General features: G+C 44.3%; 1 protein-coding gene across 4 annotated transcripts in view; it reads right to left on the bottom strand.

The window, feature by feature from the left end:
• Positions 1–2,312: 2,312 nt before the first annotated feature.
• The window catches only part of LOC110496319 (beta-1,4-N-acetylgalactosaminyltransferase 3), a 42,580-nt gene continuing 21,376 nt past the window's right edge, over positions 2,313–23,516 (bottom strand). Inside the window, exons 4-20 of one of the 4 annotated variants that reach the window (XM_090207970.1) lie at positions 15,075–15,170; positions 14,889–14,979; positions 10,934–11,034; positions 10,755–10,822; positions 10,106–10,184; positions 9,930–9,996; positions 9,661–9,813; positions 9,461–9,570; positions 9,279–9,379; positions 8,981–9,054; positions 6,053–7,358; positions 5,258–5,958; positions 5,012–5,165; positions 4,524–4,596; positions 4,249–4,402; positions 4,044–4,170; positions 2,313–3,927 (exon numbers count right to left, since the gene is read on the bottom strand). In XM_090207970.1, coding sequence (XP_090064096.1) covers positions 3,816–3,927; positions 4,044–4,170; positions 4,249–4,402; positions 4,524–4,596; positions 5,012–5,165; positions 5,258–5,958; positions 6,053–7,358; positions 8,981–9,054; positions 9,279–9,379; positions 9,461–9,570; positions 9,661–9,813; positions 9,930–9,996; positions 10,106–10,184; positions 10,755–10,822; positions 10,934–11,034; positions 14,889–14,979; positions 15,075–15,170 — 3,567 coding nt within the window. In that variant the 3' untranslated portion in view covers positions 2,313–3,815. The remainder of the gene's footprint in view (positions 3,928–4,043; positions 4,171–4,248; positions 4,403–4,523; positions 4,597–5,011; positions 5,166–5,257; positions 5,959–6,052; positions 7,359–8,980; positions 9,055–9,278; positions 9,380–9,460; positions 9,571–9,660; positions 9,814–9,929; positions 9,997–10,105; positions 10,185–10,754; positions 10,823–10,933; positions 11,035–14,888; positions 14,980–15,074; positions 15,171–23,516) is intronic. The other 3 variants (XM_036955696.2, XM_090207975.1, XM_090207983.1) reach the window with 3 other exon arrangements.

Genomic DNA, 23,516 nt, shown 5'->3' with positions numbered 1-23,516 from the left:
TGGATAAAAAAAATTAGGATCACAAACTGTAAACTCTATTTATTGCTACAACTAAAGTAGATGGCTTGGCAGATGAAAAACAGCAGCTGACGTTTTGTCAAAACTGGTCATAAACCAGTACAACTCACAGTCGCAGGTTAAAGGGTCCTATAAATTACTCTTGGTGGAAGGAGTTGATGTTGCTGTGGTCCAGGTGTAGCTCTTCCAAGGATGGTAAGTAAAGGTTGAGGCTGTCTCGTGAATTTGTTTGAACTAAGAGAGAGACCGCTCAGGTTCGTCAGAAGCAGAAATACATTGTGAATGAGACTATCCCTGTCTGTGATAAGTTAAGACTTCTTTACCTAAATGGTTTCCACTCAAAGACAGGTGTTTGAGATGAGAGGGCCAAGAAGGATTCTCCTTTAACTCAATTCTATTGGGGCTCAAGTCCAGTAACTCAAGACACTTAATCTGATGGGTGTGGTTGGCGATAGCATGGAGTTTCGTAAACCTGTTTTTTCTCAGGATGAGTTCTTTGAGCCCTGGGAATATAGGGTTGTGTTCACACTCAAAATGCCAAAACCCTGCAGTCTGTAGGACCTGGTTAGAGAGGTCCAACACCTGCAGGTTTGGCAGGCCTGAAATCAGACCACAGAGCATGAAGTTCATAACAGTCCCGGAGATCCTCAGCTTTACCAGACTTCTATTAATATGCAGTACCAGTAAAAAATATGGACACACCTGCTCATTTTACTTTGTAGAATAACGAATAGTGAAGACATCAAAACTATGAAAAAACACATATGCAAATAATCTGCTCAGACCCCAACCAAGGATCATAAAAAGTCAGGCTATAAATTCTCGGACAACCCAAAGATTCCTAGATGCCCTTCCAGTCTCCCTCCGCCTGCCCAAGGACATCAGAGTACAAAAATCAGTTAACCACCTAACTGAGGAACTCAATTTAACCTTGTGCAATACCCTAGATGCAGTCACCATTTGGACAGGTTAAAAGCTCTGATGTAAAGTCCCCTGTTTAGGGGCCCTGCGTGGTTCTGGTACTGATTCAGACTGATTTTTAGCCCTTTTTCTCCCCAAATTCGTGGTATCCAATTGGTAGTTAGTCTTGCCCCATTGCTGAGAGGCGACGGTCGAGAGCCGTGCGTCCACCGACATACGGCCCCGCCAAGCCACACTGCTTCTTGACACAATGCCCGCTTAACCCAGAAGCCAGCCACACCAATGTGTCGGAGGAAACACCGTACACCTGGAGTCGATAAAGCACGATGGGACAAGGACATCCCGGCCGGCCAAACCCTCCCCTAACCCAGACGACGATGGGCCAATTTGTGCGCCACCTCATGGGTCTCATGAGGAGATTCTGTGCTACTTGTGCTGCTTTAACATACTGAACGAATGAGGTAGTCATAAAAAAAAATTATCGAAAACTATTATTGCACATAGTGTGAGTCCATGCGACTTACCATGTGAATTTTTACTCCTGAACTTATTTAGGCTTGCCATAACAAAGAGAGTTGAATAACTATTGATTCAAGACATTTCAGCTTTTCATTTTTAATTAATTGTGTTTATTTTTGTAATTTTGTAATTTTTGTTTTATTTTTTATATTTTAAGTAATATCTTAATTATTGTTACAAATGTATGATGCTCATTTTCCTGAGTCTCTACTCTTTTGTTTGAAAATAAATCGTTTTTACAGCATGGCAGACCGTTAGAGCTCCCAAGACTGGAATGTACAGCAAAACAGAAAGGGCGTGTAGACACGAGACAGAAGGTAGAAACAGCTGCCATGAGTCTGACTTCAGTAACAAAAAGGTCAGATACATAGACAAGGTATTGTGATACTCCCAATCACATTGTGAAATGGAACACAAAATGTAGCATTTTTAAAGCGGCAGTGCCGTCAAAAACAGGATTTCCAGTTTTATTTTTTTTATTTTCACACGGCGGTCGAAATAACACTGAAATTGTGAACATTTTGATAACGCCCTTTTTGTGTAAGAGCTGTTTGAAAAAAAATGCCTGGAATTTCAAGCCTGTTCAGGTGGGTGTTTTTTTTGGCCCAGATCATGACATCAATCTGATTATTCTGACCAATGACCAGCCATCGATAATTTGCATTGCATCCTCCTACTTTGAAGGGGTAAGTGGAGTAGGTTCTCGACTAGAGTTTAGACGATCCAATTCGGGAAATTAGGGCTGTGTATGTAAATATATTAACATTTGTATCAACACGTCCAAAATGATGAGACAAAGCATTTCAATGGCAAAAGGAGGCTCATGGAAATAAATTATAAAAATATATTTGGAGTTATTTTCATGAAATAAACAGTGATTTATTAGACATACAGTGATGATTTATAAATCTAATGTAAAAGACTACATGGGGGTTTTAACTGACAAGTTCAGGTAGTATTTCCACATTTCAAAAGTTTAGTTTTGTGTCAACTGAACCCCCAGCTTCGCCGGAGCTGTAGAGAAGGCACGGAGTAACATTAAAAAAAATTGTTAACTTGCACAAGGGGTTTGGTGCGGGATCCTCTTAAGTATAATCCATAGAAAATGACATAGACAGCGCTCCCGAAGGATACATGCAATAGGCACAATGTGACATCCAAGAGTCAGTAATATGTAGTAGAGCTCTACAGTAGCAGAGCTATGGAGCAGGCACTTATGAATACAGAAGGCTTCATAATGCACATCGCATATTAAAGGAAATATCCCCATCCAGTACAGTAAACTTGCCTGAATCAGAAGTGATCCCCCTTTTCACGTCTTAATTAATTATATGAATAAAACAATGTTTTAAACCAAAAAAAATACAAATCACAGTGATACAGTAACATTGTTGCATTTTGTCATTGTCAATAAATAAGCTGAACCCTGAGTACATACAAATGCTGTATGATCCATGACATTTAAAATTGTGTGTGTGTAGGTGTGTATCGTCTCTGTCTTTGGTTCGGCAGCCCAGGATTGTCCAGACTAGTTCATCAGTACCAGTGACCAGAGCAGGTCATCACTGCTCCCAGTTTTCTTATTAGTCTCTTCACTCTACCAAAGACATCTGTCTTTGTCTAGCCAAAGGAAAATATCCACACTGTGTACATTTTTACTACAACAGTATCTCCTTAGAACAGGATCCTCAGCAGTGTGTTGTTAAAATAGAGTAAACCAGTAGTATCATGTTTAAATAGAGTACCCAGTAGTGTTTTGTCCACCTTTTCTCAATTCCAGTTGTTGAGGTCTGATTCGGGACTGGGGACTGATTCGGACGCAGGTTGTTATTGATTGTCATTAGTCTTTCCCTGGAACAGCTTAGCAGTGGTCATAAAATCTGTTTTGCAACCCGAACCACACTGCTAACCCAAACAATTTTGACTTGGCAGCTGGCCCATCTTGCAGAAACAGCTCAGTTCTGCCTCCAGGGCAAGAATCATGACAATAAACATCAACCTGTGATTCAGACCTGGGACACTGGACGAGTGACTCTCTGGTCAACCAGCAGTACTGCGGATCTACATATTCAGATTTGAGTACCTCTGCTCTAGTTTTCAGTAGTGTCTTTTTCCAGGACAATCAGTACTATGTTGTGTTCCATCATCACCACACCCTCAAACCTTTTGAGTGACAGGGATATCACCCAATGGTGTCAGGAATCCCCATCGTCCTGCCCTCTCATTAACTGATCGACAGCTGTAAATGGCTGATACGAGGAATGGGGACGTTAAAGTGTGGCAGTTTCCTTGCACCCACGGATGAGTCGTCGTGGGTACGGCTGCATCACTGAACGTTTTGGCTGTGTTGTTGTGGGTTACGTGCCGCTGCGTTGGGTGCGTCTGTTCCACATGCCACGTTTAGAGTGGTAGTGATGTAGGAAGTTCCTCATGTAGATACGCTCCACCTCCAGACCCGACTGCAGAATCCTGACACAGAGCAGGGGAGAGCAACATAATTCCTATTAATGATGAGATTGACAGAGCAGGCATGAGCAACAGAACACACACAAACATGCACCAAACAACCATAGACAAACACACACCTGTCCAGCAGCTCCCAGTCCTCTCCTCCCCAGCGGTCAGTGAAGTCATGTGTGTTCATGCCTCCTGCAGCATCCAAGTCAGACTTATAGATCCCCAGCAGACCAAACCCATTCACCTCCCAGTAACCTGGAACACACACAGAGACGTGTGAGACGTGTGTGTGTGTACATGCTTGTGTGTGTGCACGTGCTTGTGTGTGTGTACCTCTGGGCTCCCTAGGCGTAGCCCCACAGTCCAGTCTCATGACGATAGGAGCGAAGGCCATGTGTCCCTCCACACAGTGTTTCCTGACTGAGTCGATGATGGAGGGGGGGAAGTGGATGTGGAGGTCACACAGAAACACTATACTGTGCTCATTCTGGGGAGGAAAAGAGAATATTTATGCCCATTTCATGAAACTCAGTTGATGTATGGAACACAAAACAGGACACACCCACTGTCTGTCACAGTGATGATGTCACTGATCATGTCTCACTCACAGTGATGAGGTCGATGCCGGCCTGTAGACCAGCGGAACGCTCAAAGTTCCCACTCAGCTTCAAGTATTGGTACCTGGTACACAGAGGCAAGTTATCAGGGGTGAAAGTAAGCCGCACGGTTCAATCATTCGCTTATCACAATCATTTAAGCAACGATGCCAACACGGTAGGATTTTACACCATCATTTATTATTGCCGCATCTCAGCCAAATGAAAAATGAGCAAATGGACTAGAAAATTGGTGGTATATGCTCCAAAATGCAGTGTGGTTTCATATCTGTGACGAGAAAAATGAGACATTTGATCAAGGCATAGATGAATGTCCAAGACCGAGACAGCAGTGGACAACACCTCAACATTAATGCTGGAATTATTTTAGAGTGGAGGAATGTGCACAAGTAGTCTACGGGAGGCTTTCAGATGATTGAAAATGGTTTACATACAATTTTTATAATTTATTGCTCAATTAAATGCCACACACTGCATACCTGTGCAGGGTGGATGCCTTTAGTGCTGCCTCTATGTCCATGTCAGTGCTGTTGTAGTCGGTGATGATGAGGTTGAAGTTGGGGTCTCCAGTGGTCTGGTACAGACCCTCCATGTCAACTATCAGCTGCTGCACCCAGCGGGCCTGGTTCTTTACTGACACACACAGATAGACACCCACAAGAATAAAGCAATATATCGCCCTACAACAGCAGGAGAGTAGCAGTAGGGTGTGTGTTTGTGCGTACCTGGTACGATGAAGTGGACAGTAGCAGTAGGGTGTGTGTTTGTGCGTACCTGGTACGATGAAGTGGACAGTAGCAGTAGGGTGTGTGTTTGTGCGTACCTGGTACGATGAAGTGGACAGTAGCAGTAGGGTGTGTGTTTGTGCGTACCTGGTACGATGAAGTGGACAGTAGCAGTAGGGTGTGTGTTTGTGCGTACCTGGTACGATGAAGTGGACAGTAGCAGTAGGGTGTGTGTTTGTGCGTACCTGGTACGATGAAGTGGACAGTAGCAGTAGGGTGTGTGTTTGTGCGTACCTGGTACGATGAAGTGGACAGTAGCAGTAGGGTGTGTGTTTGTGCGTACCTGGTACGATGAAGTGGACAGTAGCAGTAGGGTGTGTGTTTGTGCGTACCTGGTACGATGAAGTGGACAGTAGCAGTAGGGTGTGTGTTTGTGCGTACCTGGTACGATGAAGTGGACAGTAGCAGTAGGGTTCCAGTGAAAACCAACAGGGTTGCAAAGCAACATCTCAGGGGCAGGGCGAAGCGGCGGGAGTCCCCGGGGGCGAGATAGTCTGTGGCGAATCAGAGTATAGATGTAGTGTGACAGGCGAAGGTGTTGGCCATTCACATCCCTCAGCTCCAGCTCCAGGAAGTACCTGCTGCCTTGAGCTCCATCCACTCTCCTCTCAACGTTCAGCACACGCAGCAGGCTGAAACGCCTAGGGAGGGAGGGAAGGACAGGTTTAACACACACTCACACTTCCACATGTACTGTACACACACACACACACACACACACACACACACACTGACCCATGGTGTCTGTGGTTGAGTTTGTCCATGAAGGCCTTGACGACAGGCAGAGCGTCTCTAGGGCGGAGCAGCAGGTTACCAGACACGTTACAGCGGAGGTCTATCCAATCAGAGCGCATCGCTTGGAGGTCTAAAGGGGTCACCTGGAATGTCTGAGCCCAGTTCACCTCAGGGTCAAACACTGGTCGAGGGGTGGAGTCATAAGACAAGCCCTCCACCTCTTCAGAGTCTCCCTCAAGACCCCATAAAGACTCACTCACACCCACCTCCTCCCCCTCTCTCTCACCACCTCCCCCTCTGTCAACCCCTTCAACCAGACGGTCCATCCCTCTGACCACACCAGGGGGCAGATCCCCGTGGAGTGTGTTGTCATAGTCAGGTTGCGGTCGTGACTTTATCTGTGGTTGTGCTCGGAGGATGACATCTGTCTCTAGGACCTGGACTCTCTTCCTAGTCACAGTTGCTTTGTGGTCCGACTTAATTAGCGGTGGTTTAACCTCAGGCAGTCGTGTGGTCGACTGTTTGGTAACCGCTGACCACAGCTCTAGTGTACGGTTAACAAGTCTCCGCCCTCGACCGACCCTGATGGACCAATTAGAGACAGTGGGAGGTGGGAGGTGCTTCAGGGGATTGGGTGTTGCGCTACCCCAACCCCTCGGACCAGGCTGTTGAACACGCCGGTGACTCCCTTGCAGCTGGGGAAGCTGAACTTCTGGTCCGTCTCCCTCTACTGGCAGGTTCTGGTCTAGTTTTTGTGGTGCAGGTAAAATCTTTAACCCGGCTGAGGTCTGTTCGGCTGGTCTCTCTCTTCGTCTGGTTTGTTTTCGGGCTACTGGTCCCATAACTTCGTTGTCTCCTGGTTTCTGTTCCCCTGCTCTGGACTTCACAGGTCTGAGTTGTTCTGCTGGTCTGTCTGCTGGTCTTTCTGCTAGTCTCAGCTGTTCTGCTGGTGTAGTCTGTAGTGATGTATGTGACCCAGGACCAGGGGGGATCCCCAACCCATCCTGTTCTGTTGCTCTGGTCTGGACTACAGCTTGTTGCTTTACTACAGCTGCTGCATTTGTTTCTCTCCTCTTCCTCCTCTTATTATACGTGAGAGTATCAAACATGTTTGTGTGTGTAGGTGCCCTGTTGGCCTGTGGCAGGGAGAAGAGTTTACGTCGTCGTCTCTGAGTGTAATCGTCATAGTCGTCTCCATAGTCAGGAGGGGCGGGGTCTTTCTTACTAGCCCCTCCCACATTTGGAGGAGCCTCGCCATCTAACCTCTCCTCTGGGACCGCCTTTCTCCTCCTCAAGATGCCATCAACTACCAAACAACACGCAGACAGAGAAGAGTGTTAAAATATAACCAAGGCCGACCTGCGACAGTTCATATACACTGCTCAAAAAAATAAAGGGAACACTAAAATAACACATCCTAGATCTGAATGAATGAAATATTCTTATTAAATACGTTTTTCTTTACATAGTTGAATGTGCTGACAACAAAATCACAAAAATGATCAATGGAAATCAAATTTATCAACCCATGGACGTCTGGATTTGGAGTCACACTCAAAATTAAAGTGGATAACCACACTACAGGCTGATCCAACTTTGATGTAATGTCCTTAAAACAAGTCAAAATGAGGCTCAGTAGTGTGTGTGGCCTCCACGTGCCTGTATGACCTCCCTACAACGCCTGGGCATGCTCCTGATGAGGTGGCGGATGGTCTCCTGAGGGATCTCCTCCCAGACCTGGACTAAAGCATCCGCCAACTCCTGGACAGTCTGTGGTGCGAGACATGATGTCCCAGATGTGCTCAATTGGATTCAGGTCTGGGGAACGGGTGGGCCAGTCCATAGCATCAATGCCTTCCTCTTGCAGGAACTGCTGACACACTCCAGCCACATGAGGTCTAGCATTGTCTTGCATTAGGAGGAACCCAGGAGGAACCCAGGGCCAACCGCACCAGAATATGGTCTCACAAGGGGTCTGAGGATCTCATCTCGGTACCTAATGGCAGTCAGGCTACCTCTGGCGAGCACATGGAGGGCTGCGCGGCCCCCCAAAGAAATGCCACCCCACACCATGACTGACCCACCGCCAAACCGGTCATGCTGGAGGATGTTGCAGGCAGCAGAACGTTCTCCACAGCATCTCCAGACTCTGTCACGTGCTCAGTGTGAACCTGCTTTCATCTGTGAAGGTCACAGGGCGCCAGTGGAGAATTTGCCAATCTTGTTCTCTGGCAAATGCCAAACGTCCTGCACGGTGTTGGGCTGTAAGCACAACCCACACCTGTGGACGTCGGGCCCTCATACCACCCTCATGGAGTCTGTTTCTGACCGTTTGAGCAGACACATGCACATTTGTGGCCTGCTGGAGGTCATTTTGCAGGGCTCTTGCAGTGCTCCTCCTCCTGCTGGGTTGTTGCCCTCCTACGGCCTCCTCCACGTCTCCTGAGTTACTGGCCTGTCTCCTGGTAGCGCCTCCATGCTCTGGACACTACGCTGACAGACACAGCAAACCTTCTTGCCACAGCTCGCATTGATGTGTTATCCTGGATGAGCTGCACTACTTGAGCCACTTGTGTGGGTTGTAGACTCCGTCTCATGCTACCACTAGAGTGAAAGCACCGCCAGCATTCAAAAGTGACCAAAACATCAGCCAGGAAGCATAGGAACTGAGAAATGGTCTGTGGTTACCACCTGCAGAACCACTCCTTTATTGGGGTGTCTTGCTAATTGCCTATAATTTCCACCTGTTGTCTATTCCATTTGCACAACAGCATGTGAAATTTATTGCCAATCCGTGTTGCTTCCTAAGTGGACAGTTTGATTTCACAGAAGTGTGATTGACTTGGAGTTACATTGTGTTGTTTAAGTGTTCCCTTTATTTTTTTGAGCAGTGTACTTTTTAACCAAAGAAAAATGTGTGTCTCCTACCTCTACCTCTGGCCCGGCCCTCTCCCTCCTGCCCCTCTGGCTCATCCAGCCTCATGTACCTGGAAAACCCATACCTAGAGAGTGGTGATACGGGGTGAGGGGTAGAGAGGGAATGTTATCATCTCTCTCTGACGACATTATCCATAACTTCAGTGATTGCACCCTGCCCTCTGCTGTTTGGTAATGGTAACGACCTCATACAGGTTAAGCCGCTTCTTAGACCAGAGTCATAGATAGAGAGCTAACAAATACAAACACTCTCCCTATCCCTCTCCCGGCCTCTCTCCCTCCTTCTCACCTGTCCAGGTATAGGGGACTGTCGTGGTAGAAGCAGGTGTTGTCTGTCTCCATGTGTGTGAGCCGCGTGTAGTCGTTGGGATAGATGTAGGACATGTGGACCTGGAGACACACAAACATGGTAATAACACGCTCATTTCTGTTAGTTATAGGGATTCGAGGTGGAATATTTATGGTACTTACAAATTGCAGGCCTTGGTATCGCAGCAGAGGGAAGCCTTTGATGATGTAGCTGGGTTTATAGGAGCAGTCAGGTAACACGCCTTGTAGGAACCTACTGTCTAAGGCAGGGACTACACACACAGAGTTATTTGTTCAATCTAGTGACTGTAGTGTTGTGTGTGTGTGTGTGTGTGTGTGTGTGTGTGTGTGTGTGGTCTTACTCTGGTATAGGGTGTCGCGTGGGTCGACTCTCAGCATGTCGGCTGCAGGCTGGTTGCTCAGCTGGTTGTCGGGCTGGTTGCTAGGCGAGCGGGTGTGACTAGCAGCCGTTTGGGGTACATGAGTGATGTCACTCATCCTCAGAGCAGACTCATCTGTACACACACACACAAACATCTGAAATACATGTCTGAAATAACAGTTAGGTAGTTAAAATTTGTTAGTAATATTGAATAGCTAGAGTGTGTGTGTACGTGTGTGTGTTACTCACTGCTGTAGAGGGATATGTACTTGGAGCTGATGACTGTAAACCTTAGACCCTCCTGGTTCAGCTGCCACTGTGTCAAAACAAATACACACACACACACACACACACACACACTTAAAACTACTGCCCAGATGCGCGCGCACACACACACGAAAGTGTAGAGAAGAGGGGAAACTCACCGCCACCTCTATGTGGTCTGTTCCTCTGTCGTTCTGTTTATGGACTATCTCAAAGAAGTACCTCCTTTGAACTGACAGCCTGCAGAACACACAAAACAGTTACTGTATGCTAGTCTCTGATATGCAGTTGTAGATGCCTGCCATGTCATGCCCCTTAACTGTGAATGCCTTTCTTCCTCCCGCTTCCATAGCTACCTCCCCCTCTCCTGCCAATACCTGACTATCACCTCCCTCCCTCTATCACCTCCTTTAACCTCTCTCCCCCTGTCCCCCTCCCTCTTTCTACTCTACCCCTCTCTAGCCTGTGGTCCATGCTTCATTATGGTAGTTGTGACAGCTTCTTTTGTCAGGATCAAACCCATGTCTCCCTGCACCATTCATCATTGTACACACCCACACTCACCTCAAAAGGTGTGTTTGTGTACATTTCTGAATGTGTGTGTGTGTTCATCCTGGCTCAGTAACATAGCTGAGCCACCACAAGAAGAAAAACAACCTCTGCTAAAAATAACTCTCAGCCCTGTGTTTGGATATATTTTCAGTTATTCACTTGAAACAAATAGATTCATACACAATTTTGCTTCCCGACAAACTTCCGGAAATCATAGCCTTCACTCATACACACCCACACAGTGTTTAGCTGACTCACCAAACCGGTCTGGATGTCTGACTGGCATACTTCCCAAACTCACCAGGAGCAGTCCACTCCATGCCAGTCTGCAAAACACCACACACATTCAGAGAGCTGCCAGAACCCCAAATAAACACTATCATTACAGTCACTGTAGACATCTTAGGTCCAAACTGACAAACACTCTCAGAGCCCACCTTGCCAATCCAGGCCAGTAGCTGCAGGTTGAGTGGAGAGTTATCCCGGCTCAGCCAGAACTCAGAGTTATCATCAGAGCTCACCGCAAACACAAACTCACCTGGAACAAACAGACACACAGAGATGGCAAATCTAGTCAGATAATTCTTTGAATTAGGTGTTCCTCTGGGTTCAGTGTTTGGACCCCTGTGGTTCAGTCACCCTGTGGCATGTAAAGTTGTCAGAACTGATCGTATAATTGAATGGCTGTCTTACTGCACCAAACACAGTTGTCAAAAGCCTTAGTGTTACTATTCACCCAACTTAGATGCTTTACTTCAGAGATCAACAACTACATTCAGCCTTGGGACAATTTTGTCTTGAGTGGATGGTCAGGGTCACGGAACATAATTACAAATAACTAATTTGTAGACTGTGAATTGACTGCAAGAAGCCCAAACATACATAATATTTAACTAAAACAAGCATTTCAAACCTTGCTTACATTTGTATACGATCACATACAGTACCAGTTAAAAGTTGACACCTACTCATTCAAGGATTTTTCTTTATTTTTAAAATGTTGTACTTTGTAGAATAGTGAAGACATCAAAACTATGAAATAACACATATGGAATCATGTATTAACCAAAAAAACTATTGAACCAAAAATATATTTTCCATTTTAGATTCTTCAAAGTAGCCACACTTTGCCTTGATGACAACTTTGCACACTCTTGGCCGTCTCTCAACCAGTTTCACCTGTAATGCTTTTCCAACAGTCTTGAAGGAGTTCCCACATATGCATATCGTCCTTTTGAAAATCAAATTATAGTGCAAACCAGATGGGATGGGCATATCGAACCACACATGCGGAGATCATCCGTACACCTACTCTGCGTCTCACAAAGACACAGCGTTTGGAGCCAAAAATCTCAAATGTGGACATATCAGACCAAAGGACAGATTTCCACCAGTCTAATGTCCATTGCTCATGTTTCTTGGCCCATGCAAGTCTTCTTCTTATTGGTGTCCTTTAGTAGTGTTGTTTTTGCAGCAAATCGACCATGAAAGCCTGATTCACGCAATCTCCTCTGAACAGTTGATGTTGAGATGTGTCTGTTACATGAACTCTGTGAATCATTTATTTGGGTTGCAATTTCTGAGGCTGGTAACTCTACTGAACTTATCCTCTGCAACGCAGGTAACTCTGGGTCTTCCTTTGCTGTGGCGGTCTTCATGAAAGCCAGTTTCATTGTAGTGCTTGATGGTTTTTGTGACAGCACTTGAAGAAACTTTCAAAGTTCTTGAAATTTTCCAGATTACTTTAAGACATGAAGGTCAGTCAATGATGGACTGTCGTTTCACTTTGCTTATTTGAGCTATTCTTGCCATAATATGGACTTGGTCTTTCACCAAATAGGGCTACCTTCTGTATACCACCCCTGCCTTGTCACAACACAACTGATTGGCTCAAACACATTGAGGAAAGAAATTACACAAATTAACTTTTAAAATCTAATTTTATTTGTCACATACGTGTTTAGCAGATGTTATTTTGGACGTAGTGAAATGCTTCTATTTCTAGTTCTAACAGTGCAGTAATGTCTAACAGTAATATCTAACAATTTCACAACAATACACACATCTAAAGTAAAGGAATTAAGAATATAAATATTGGGTGAGCAATGTCAGAGCGGCATACACTTAGATACAGTAGAATAGAACAGTAAATACACAAGATGAGTAACGCAAAACATTTAAACATTAAAGTAGCCAGTGAAAAGTAGCCAGGGATTCCAAGTCCATGTAACCTCAGCAAAAAAAGAAACGTCCTCTCACTGGCAACAAGGGGGGGTCAAAATAAAAAGTATCAGTCAGTATCTGGTGTGGCCTCCAGCTGCATTAAGTATGTCAGTGCATCTCCTCCTTAAATCACCAGATTTGTCAGTTATTGCTGGGAGATGTTACCCCACTCTTCCACCAAGGCACCTGCAAGTTCCCGGACATTTCTGGGGGGGGGAATGGCCCTAGCCCTCACCCTCCGATCCAACAGGTCCCAGACATGCTCAATGGGATTGAGATCTGGGCTCTTCGCCTGCTGTGGCAGAACACTGACATTCCTGTCTTGCAGGAAATCACGCACAGAACGAGCAGTATGGCTGGTGTCATTGTCATGCTGGAGGATGAGGGTCAGGATGAGTCTGCAGGAAGGGTACCACGAGGGAGGAGGATGTCTTCCCTATAACGCACAGCGTTGAGATTGCCTGCAATGACAAGCTCAGTCCGATGATGCTGTGACATTCCTTCGACGATAAACGCGAATCCGACAATCACCCCTGGTGAGACAAAACTGCGATTCGTCAGTGAAGAGCACTTTTTGCCAGTCCCGTCTGGTCCAGCAACAGTGGGTTTGTGCCCATAGGCAATGTTGTTGCCAGTGATGTCTGGTGAAGACCTGCCTTACAACAGGCCTACAAGGCCTCAGTCCAGCATCTCTCAGCCTATTGCGGACAGTCTGAGCACTGATGGAGGGATTTGGCGTTCCTGGTGTAACTCGGGCAGTTGTTGTTGCCATTCTGTACCTGTCCCACAGGTGTGATGTTCGGATGTACCGATCCTGTGCAGGTGTTGTTACATGTGGTCTGCCACTGCGAGGACGATCAGCTGTCTGTCTGGTCTCCCTGTAGCGCTGGCTTAGGCATCTCACAGTACTGACATTGCAATGTTTTGCCCTGGCCACATCTGCAGTCCTCATGCCTCCTTGCAGCATGCCTAAGGCACGTTCACGCAGATGAGCAGGGACCCTGTGTATCTTTCTTTTGGTGTTTTTCAGAGTCAGTAGAAAGGCCTCTTTAGTGTCCTAAGTTTTCATAACTGTGACCTTAATTGCCTATTGTCTGTAAGCTGTTAGTGTCTTAATGACCATTCCACAGGTGCATGTTCATTAATTGTTTATGGTTCATTGACCAAGCATGGGAAAGTGTTTAAACCCTTATAATGAAGATCTGTGAAGTTATTTCGATTTTTACGAATTTTCTTTGAAAGACAGGATCCTGAAAAGGGACATTTCTTTTTTTTGCTGAGTTTATATAGGGCAGCAGCATCTAATATGCTAGTGATGGCTATTTAACAGTCTGATGGCCTTGAAAAATAGCTTCTATCTCTAGGTCCCAGCTTTGATACACCTGTACTGACCTCGCCTTCTCGATGATAGCGAGGTGAACAGGCAATGGCTCGGGTGGTGGTTGTCCTTGATTACCTTTTTGGCCTTCCTGTGACAACGGGTGCTGTAGCTGGACTGGAGGGCAGGTAGTTTGTCCCCGGTGATATGTTGGGCAGACCGCACCATCCTCTGGAAAGCCCTGTGGTTGCGGGCGGTGCAGTTGCCGTACCAGGGTTTTAGGTGCCGAGCCAAATTTCATCAGCCTCCTGATGTTGAAGAGGCGCTGTTGTACCTTCTTCACCACACTGTCTGTGTGGGTGGACCTTTTCAGTGATATGTACACAGAGGAACTTGAAGCTTTCCACCTTATCCACTGCGGTCCCGTCGATGTGGATAGGGAGCCCTCTGCTGTTTCCTGAAGTCCACGATCATCTCCTTTGTTTTTCTGACATTGGGTGAGAGGTTATATTCCTGGCACCAGCCTTCCAGGTCCCACACCTGTTAATTGAAATGCATTCCAGGTGACTACCTCATGAAGCTGGATGAGAGAATGCCAAGAGTGTGCAAAGCTGTCATCAAGGCAAAGGGTGGCCACATTGAAGAATTTGTTTGAAGAACACTTTTTTGGTTACTACATGATTCCATGTGTGTTATTTCATAGTTTTGATGTATTCATTATTATTCTACAATGTGGAAAATAGTAAAAATAAAGAAAAACCCTGGAATGAGTATGTGTGTCCAAACCTTTGACTGGTACTGTATATCTGGGAAAACTTTGGAACAGATTGCCAAAATTTTAAAAAAAATACCGTCGGTATAGGGGTGGAGATAGCCAAAAATCCTGAGGCCGTAGTTCATCCACCTGGGAGAAACAGCCAACTTCTTTACTGTGGTTCTGGACTAGAGGAGAGAGCAAGAGAATGGGTGTAGTCTTCAGTTGAGCTATGACATGTCATGTCATGTATATATGTTGGCTCGGGAACTGTGTGACTCACGTGTGGGTAAAGAGGGTAATGCAGGTTCATGCGAAGCTGAGCTGTAGAGCTGCCACACCAGTCCTCAAAGGTATGGAGATTAGCCCGTCCCTTATACTGGGGGGGAACACATGACAGTTTGATCCCATAATAACACCCCAAGACAGTTTTATTTATTCTTTATTTAACTAGGCAAGTCAGTTAAGAACAAATTCTTATTTACAATGACGGCCTAGGAACAGTGGGTTAACTGCCTTGTTCAGGGGCAGAACGACAGATTCTTGTCAGCTCAGGGATTTGATCTAGCAACCTTGCGGTTAATGACCCAACGCTCTAACCACTAGGCTACCTGTCACCCCAGTTATCTGAGCTGTGAGTGTGTGAGAGAATTAAGCAGGTCAGATCCAAAGCCTATAAGGAGGAGCTGTCTTCAGCTAACAGCAGAGAAGCTAATGATTGGTCATTAGCTTGGTGGCTACAGTCGCTTAGCTTGGTGACAACTAGTCCCAATGTGGCCATGATTTATTACACAGATGGAAACTAAAAACACCCCTAGTCTCTCACGAATGTAGGATAAAATTATATTTTAACTTACTCTACCAAAGTCTAACAAAGTTGCTAAAACACGTGACAAAATGAAGAAAGGAAGGACGGCATGTGAACGGCCAGCCGGGCAAATGGCTGGAGCTTTTGGTAGAAAAATAAGATAGATAAGCCTGAGAAGACAGCTGTGTTGATATGTGACATTTCTCTGACAGAGCGCAATGCTCCTCTATTTTTAATGTGAAGCTCTGAGTTGTCTGACAAACTGCACGATTGTGATTAGCTTGAAAAATCTGTAAGGAGTAGGTCAAACAATAGTTACTAGTTTTACATTTGGGTAACTGAGTGTACAAAACATTTGAAAAATATTGTTTTTAAAGTATACATTTTCTTTATTATCATTTCCCCAAACCCTACCACCCCTCCCCTAATTGGAGTAAACTAAATGGACAACACCACTTAGGCTTCTACATACATTTCACAGACACTATTTATTAGTGTCTTTTTAAATCCCATCCTTCAGCTCCCCTCAACTCTTCCCATCGATCTCTGAAAACCATCCAGTTTTGATATCTAATTGCAATGTGTTTTAACGGTGCTGTTTCACAAAAGTTCTGAACCTTTCCATTCTCAGTTTCTACAGACTCTAAATAAAAAAATTAAATTTTTACTAAGAGTATTGTTATTGATAGATTGACTATGGCTTTAAGTCACCCGGCAATGCTATTTGATATATTAGCTCCAGGTTTTTTTTGTTGCCATTCCTGAACCTGCGACCAGAAACAAGCTACATATAGGCAGAACCAAAACAAGTGATCTAATTAGTCTGTCTTCGCAGCAACATCTGCAGAGCTGGGATGGTTGTATCCCCATATGCATAACATTCTATTGGTTGCAAGAATTTTGCATAATAATTGAAATTGCAAAACTTAGTTTATGAACTGATGAACAAAACCATGTGCCATGGAAGCGGCACATCGAACATTTCTTCCCAACTACTTCAGTAACCTGTATGGTGCAATTTTTTGCTCCTTAAATTAAACTGGTATACTTTTATTTATTTATCACAATTTGCTTTAACCAATGTCTTCAATGCAGGGCCGACAGATCCTTACATTCTCCCACTTGCCTCCATTTTTGCAGTATTGCTGCAATCAGTTAATTATAATTTTGGATAGATCAGACATTTCCATATACAGTGAACAAAAATCGAAACTCAACATGTAAAGCGTTGAGCTAAAATAAAAGATTCACAGACATGTTCCAAAGATAATTTCTCTCAAATTGTGCACACATTTGTTTACATCCCTGTTAGTGAGCATTCCACCATCCACAGGACAGATGTGGCATATCACAAAGCTGATTAAACAGCACCTCATGTTGGGAACAATAAAAGGCCACTCTAAAATGTGCAGTTTTGTCACAACACAATGCCACAGATATCTCAAGATTTGAGTGTGCAATTGGATTGCCAACTGCAGGAACGTCCACCAGAGTTGTTGCCAGAGAACTGAATGGTAATTTCTCTACCATAAGCCGTCAATTTAGAGAACCGGCCTCACAACCGCCAACCACCTTTATGGCATTGTGTGGGCGAGCGGTTTGCTGATTTCAATGGTGTAAACAGAGTGCCCCATGGTGGCGGTGGGATTATGGTATGGGCAAGCATAAGCTACGGACAACACACACAATTGAATTTTATCGACAAGAATTTGAATGCACAAAGATACCGTGCCATTCATCTGCCGCCATCGCCTCATGTTTCAGGATGATAATAAAACGACCCCATGTCGCAAGGATCTGTACACATTTCCTGGAAGCTGAAAATGTTCCAGTTTTTCCATGGCCTGCATACTCACCAGACATGTCACAGTTTGAGCATGTTGGGGAAATTCTGGATCGACGTGTACGACAGGGTGTTCCAGTTCCCGTCAATATCCAGCAACTTCACACAGCCATTGAAGAGGAGTGGGACAACATTCCACAGGCCACAATCAACAGCCTGATCAACTCTATGTGAAGGAGATGTGTCACACTGCATGATGGCAGACAGTAACACCAGAAAACCTCCTGGTTTTCTGATCCACACTCCTACCTTTAAAAAAAAAGGTATATATGACCAACTCATGCATATCTGTATTCCTAGTCATGTGAAATCCATAGATTAGGGCCTAATTAATTTATTTCAATTGACTGATTTCCTTATATGAACTGTAACGCAGTAAAAATCTTTAAATATTGTTGGATGTTGCATTTATATTTTTGTTCAGTATATTTGTTAGCTGCATGTGTGACCCATTTATGATCTCATTAACATGTTTTGTTTTTGTGCACCTGGCTACCGTGTCAGCGTGCACTGCGCCCGGCCCACCACAGGAGTCGCTAGTGTGCACCGGGACAGCAACATCCCTGCCGGCCAAACGCTCCCCTAACCCGGACTTCGCGACAGAGCCTGGACTCAAACCAGAAACTCTAGCGGCACAGCTAGCACTGCGATGCAGTGGCTTAGACCACTGTGCCACTCGGGAGGCCAAGCCCTGTATTTCTAGCCCTTTAATATTATTGTTGGATCTGATTTTAAAAGTGCCATTTTATTATGGCCAATGAAATGTTAGCTAGTGGACAACCCTGTTTTACTCCTCTTGACAGTTTAATACTTTCTGAGAAGTAGCCATTATTTACTATTTCACACCCGGGGTCGGTATAATAACTTTAACCCATAGTACAGTATAAGAGATTCTACAAAATTAAAATAGTCCAGGCATTTATATATAAACTCAAGGACTTTTCAAAAATCAGCTATGAATAACAGACTTGGTTTACCACATTTTTCATGTTGTATTGTTTCCGCTACTTGTCTTAAAGAAAACGTGTCTGATTAGGATGAATAATATTGGACAATACCTTCAAGTCTATGCATTTTGCTAGAATTATTGCATCACAACGCTGAAGTGTAAGGGGCCTCCAGTTGTTTTTTTAGGTGGACTCGATCTTTCTATTTACCACCTTGGTTCTGTTTCAGTAATAGTGAAATCAGACCTTCTTGCTGCCTATCTGATAGTCAACCAATTTTATAGGAGTGGTTAAAAAAGGTTTGATATACCTCAACAGGTATGCTGTCCGTCCATGGAGTTTGTCCGGACTTAAAGGATTTAACTGTATCAAGAAGTTCCTCTTCTGTAATGTGGCCTTCACGTCAGTCTTTCTGTACAGCTCTTCATTTTACACGATAAATAGAAGAAAAATTATTCTTAGAATTAACGTCAGTTAGCTTCCTCTTTCAAAATAGTGTCTGGCAGTCTCTATGGGGGTGCCACAGGGTTCAATTCTCAGGTCTTTTCTCTGTATATATCAATGATGTTGCTCTTGCTGAGGGCGATCCCCTGATCCACCTCTACGCAGATGACACCATTCTGTATACTTCCGGCCCGTCATTGGACACTGCTATCTAACCTCCAAACGAGCTTCAATGCCATACAACACTCCTTCCGTGGCCTCCAACTGCTCTTAAACGCTAGTAAAACAAAATGCATGCTTTTCAACCATTCGATGCCTGCACACGCACGCCCGACTAGCATCACCACCCTGGATGGTTCCGACCTAGAATATGTGGACATCTATAAGTACCTAGGTGTCTGGCTAGACAGAAAACTCTCCTTCCAGACTCATATCAAACATCTCCAATCTAAAACCAAATCTAGAGCCGGCTTTCTATTCCGCAACAAAGCCTCCTTCACTCACGCCGCCAAACTTACCCTAGTAAAACTGACTATCCTACTGATCCTCGACTTCGGCGATGTCATCTACAAAATAGCTTCCAACACTCTACTCAGCAAACTGGATGCTGTTTATCACAGTGCCATCCGTTTAGTTACTAAAGCACCTTATACCACCCACCACTGCGACCTGTATGCTCCAGTCGGCTGGCCATCACTACATATTCGTCGCCATACCCACTGGCTCCAGGTCATCTACAAGTCTATGCTAGGTAAAGCTCCGCCTTATCTCAGTTCACTGGTCACAATGGCAACACCGACCCGTAGCACGCGCTCCAGCAGGTGTATCTCACTGATCATCCCTAAAGCTAACACCTCATTTGGCCGCCTTTCCTTCCAGTTCTCTGCTGCCTGTGACTGGAACGAATTGCAAAAATCGCTGAAGTTGGAGACTTATCTTCCTCACCAACTTCAAACATCTGCTATCTGAGCAGCTAACCGATCGCTGCAGCTGTACATAGTCCATCGGTAAATAGTCCACCCAATTTTACCTACCTCATCCCCATACTGTTTTTATTTATTTACTTTTCTGCTCTTTTGCACACCAATATCTCTCTACCTGTACATGACCATCTGATAATTTATCACTCCAGTGTTAATCTGCAAAATTTTAATTATTCGCCTACCTCCTCATGCCTTTTGCACACAATGTATATAGACTATTTTTTTCTTTCTACTGTGTTATTGACTTGTTTATTGTTTACTCCATGTGTAACTCTGTGTTGTCTGTTCACACTGCTATGCTTGATCTTGGCCAGGTCGCAGTTGCAAATGAGAACTTGTTCTCAACTAGCCTACCTGGTTAAATAAAGGTGAAATAAAAAATAAATAAATAAAAGTAATTTGTAACAAGTTACTGTTAATTATTTTGGGGAGCATTTCTACATTTGAAGATTTTTTTAAAATCCCCATATTCCAGCCAGTTTGCTTTATTTTTTATAATATATTACACTTGATCTTTCTGGAATAAGTTCCTCCATTTATTTTTATGCCAACTTTCTGTGCCTCTATGGTACCATTTTTATTGAATTCTATCTATTGTTAGTTCCTCCATTTCATGACAAACTTACCAGTTGAATCCGGGTGAAAGCTATGATCCCTTGATGTTAAATCCACTTCAAATCAGTGTAGATGAAGGGGAGGAAACCGGTTAAAGAAGGATTTTTAATCCTTGAGACATGGATTGTGTACCATTCAGAGGGTAAATTTGCCTTTTAACGAGGTATGGTAATAGCTGCCAGGTGCACTGGTTTAAGTGTGTCATGAACTGCAACGCTGCCGGGTTGTTTCAGTGTGTATATCAAGTATGATCCACCACCCAAAGGACACCCAGCCAATTTAACACAACTGTGAGAAGCATTGGAGTGAACATTGGCCAGGATCCCTGAGGAATGCATGACACCTTGTAGTCCATGCCCAGACAAATTAAGGCTGTTATGATGGCAAAAAGGGGGTTCTAATCAATATTAGGAAGGTGTTGCTAATGTTTTCTAGACTCCGTGTATGGCTGAGGAATATGTAATGCGCCCAAATGATATACATCTCAAAATAATAAGTCTAATGGGTGAAAAGCAAATTAAGAATATCCAATGGCTAGATAATAAAATACTGTACAACTTTAGAGTAAGACTAAAAAAAACAATGCCTTCCAATAAGATGAAAGTAAAACGGGAGGTTGAAGCCTCCTTGTGAACGAGTTACAAAATAAAAAAGTGTCATTAAAACTTTATTTTGGAGAGCCACACTTATTTTGAAATATAACTACCAATAATTTAATGAAAGTAGCCTATAGCAGGTGCTCCCAAACGTTTTCACTCAGGCCCCCCCTTCCAGCATTGGGGAACATTCCACGCAACCCCTATCGCACAAGCACTGTTCACACCGCTCATTGGTGAAGAGAATTTTGCAAGAATATTTGCAGTTACAGCTAATTTTCTTGCAATTCTATACCTTTTGCCATGTCAAAATTTTATTTTATTTAACTAGACAAGTTAGTAAAGAACTAATTCTTATTTACAATGACAGCCTACCAAAAGGAGACAAATGTAAAATAGAACACACCACAACAGAGACCTAAGAACACAACATAGCATGGCAGCAAAACAACATGGTAGCAGCACAAAACATGGTACAAACATTATTGGGCACAGACAACAGCACAAAGAGCAATAAGGTAGAGACAACACATCACGTGAAGCAGCCACAACTGTCAGTAAGAGTGTCCATGATTGAGTCCCAATGAAGAGACGGAGATAAATATTATTAAAAAGTCCAGTCGGAATGTTTTTTTTGCAGCTTGTTCCAGTCGCTAGCTGCAGCGAACTGAAAAGAGGAGCGACCCAGGGATGTGCGCTTCCCGGACCTTTAACAGAATGTGACTTGCAGAACGGGTGTTGTATGTGGAGGATGAGGGCTGCAGTAGTCATCTCAGATAGTGGGGAATGACGCCTTAGAGGGTTGTATAAATAAGCATCAACCAGTGGGTCTTGCGACAGGTATACAGAGATAACCAGTTTACAGAGGAGTATAGAGTGCAGTGATGTGTCCTATAAGGAGCATTTGTGGCAAATGTCATGGCAGAATGGTAAAGAAACAGCTAGCCATTCGAGAACACCCTTACTTGCCGATCTATAAATTATGTCTCCGTAATCTAGCATGGCAGGATGGTCATCTGAATCAGGGTTATTCTGGCAGCTGGGGTGAAAGGGGAGCGATTACCGTAGAGGAAACCAAATCTAGATTTAACTTTAGCATGCAGCTTTGATGTGCTGAGAGAAGGGCAGTGTACCATCTAGCCATAATCCCAAGTACTTGTATGAGTGACTACCTGAAGCTAAACACTCAGAGGTAGTAATCACACCGGTGGGGAGAGGGGCACTCTTCTTACCAAACCACATGACCTTTGGTTTTGGAGGTGTTCAGAACAAGGTTAAGGGCACAGAAAGCTTGTTGGATACTAAGAAAGATTTTGGTGTAGAGCGTTTAACACAAACCCAGAGAGGGGCCAGCTAAGTATAAGACAATCATCTACATGTAAAATGGATGAACGAGCTTCCTACTGCTGAGCTATGTTGTTGGTGTAAATTGAGAAGCGCGTGGGGCCTAGGATGGAGCCTTGGGTTACTCCCTTGGTGACAGGCAGTGGTTGAGACCGCAGATGTTCTGATTTTATACACTGCACTCATTGAGGGAGCTAGTTTGAAAACCAGGCCAAAGACCACTCAGACACCAATACCCTCACAAAAACAAAATGGTCAAAAGTATCAAAAGCTTTGGCCAAGTCAATAAAAATAACAGCACAACATTGCTTAGAATCAAGGGCAATAGTGACATTATTGAGGACCTAAGGTTGCAGTGGCACATCCATAGCCTGAGCAGAAACCAGATTGCATACATGAGAGAATATTATAGAACCCAAGAAAGCCAGTCAGTTGATTATTGACAAGTTTCCTACACTTTTGATAAACCGGGCAAAATAGAAATGGTCCTATAACAGTTAGGATCCATTTGATCTCCCCTTTAAATAAAAGACACACAGTGGCTGACTTCCAAGCAATTGGAACCTCCCCAGAAACGAGAGACAGGGGCAGCAACCTATCATCACCAAGCCTTAAAGAGAAAAAGGGTCAAGTTTAAGGAGCTCCTTCAGCAACTCGGACTCTGACTGCCTGCAGGGAGAAACTTTGTAGCAAAGCAGGGGGGGGGGGGGGGACATGGGCAGCTGTGAGGAGGAGGGTTTATTCTCCAGGTCTTTAACCATTTTGAAGAACTTCTTTGAGTTAGACTCAGAGAACTGCTCCTTAAAAAGGAACTAATTTTGTCCTTCCGGATAGCCTGAGTGCACATACTTCTCATTTGCCTGAATGAGGGCCAGTCAGCCTGAGTATGAATGTGCCGAGCATTTCACCAAATGGAGTTCTTGAGGTGGAGTAACTGCCAGATCATGGTCATACCAGGGACTGAACAGGTTTTTAATTCTCATTTTCTTTAGGGGTGTGTTTGTTAACAATACCACTGAAAATATAAAAAAGAAGGTCAAAGAGTCTCCGACAGAGAGAAGCTGATTCTATACCAATTTACAGAGGCCAGGTCATGAAGGAAAGCTTGCTCATTAAAGTTTTTTTAGCAAGCGTCTGACAAATCA

The sequence above is a fragment of the Oncorhynchus mykiss genome, chromosome 2, assembly GCF_057628025.1.
Source record: "Oncorhynchus mykiss isolate SJ-2025 chromosome 2, ASM5762802v1, whole genome shotgun sequence".
NCBI classification, from domain to species: Eukaryota; Metazoa; Chordata; class Actinopteri; order Salmoniformes; family Salmonidae; genus Oncorhynchus; species Oncorhynchus mykiss.
This window is presented reverse-complemented; position numbering and strand designations above follow the sequence as displayed.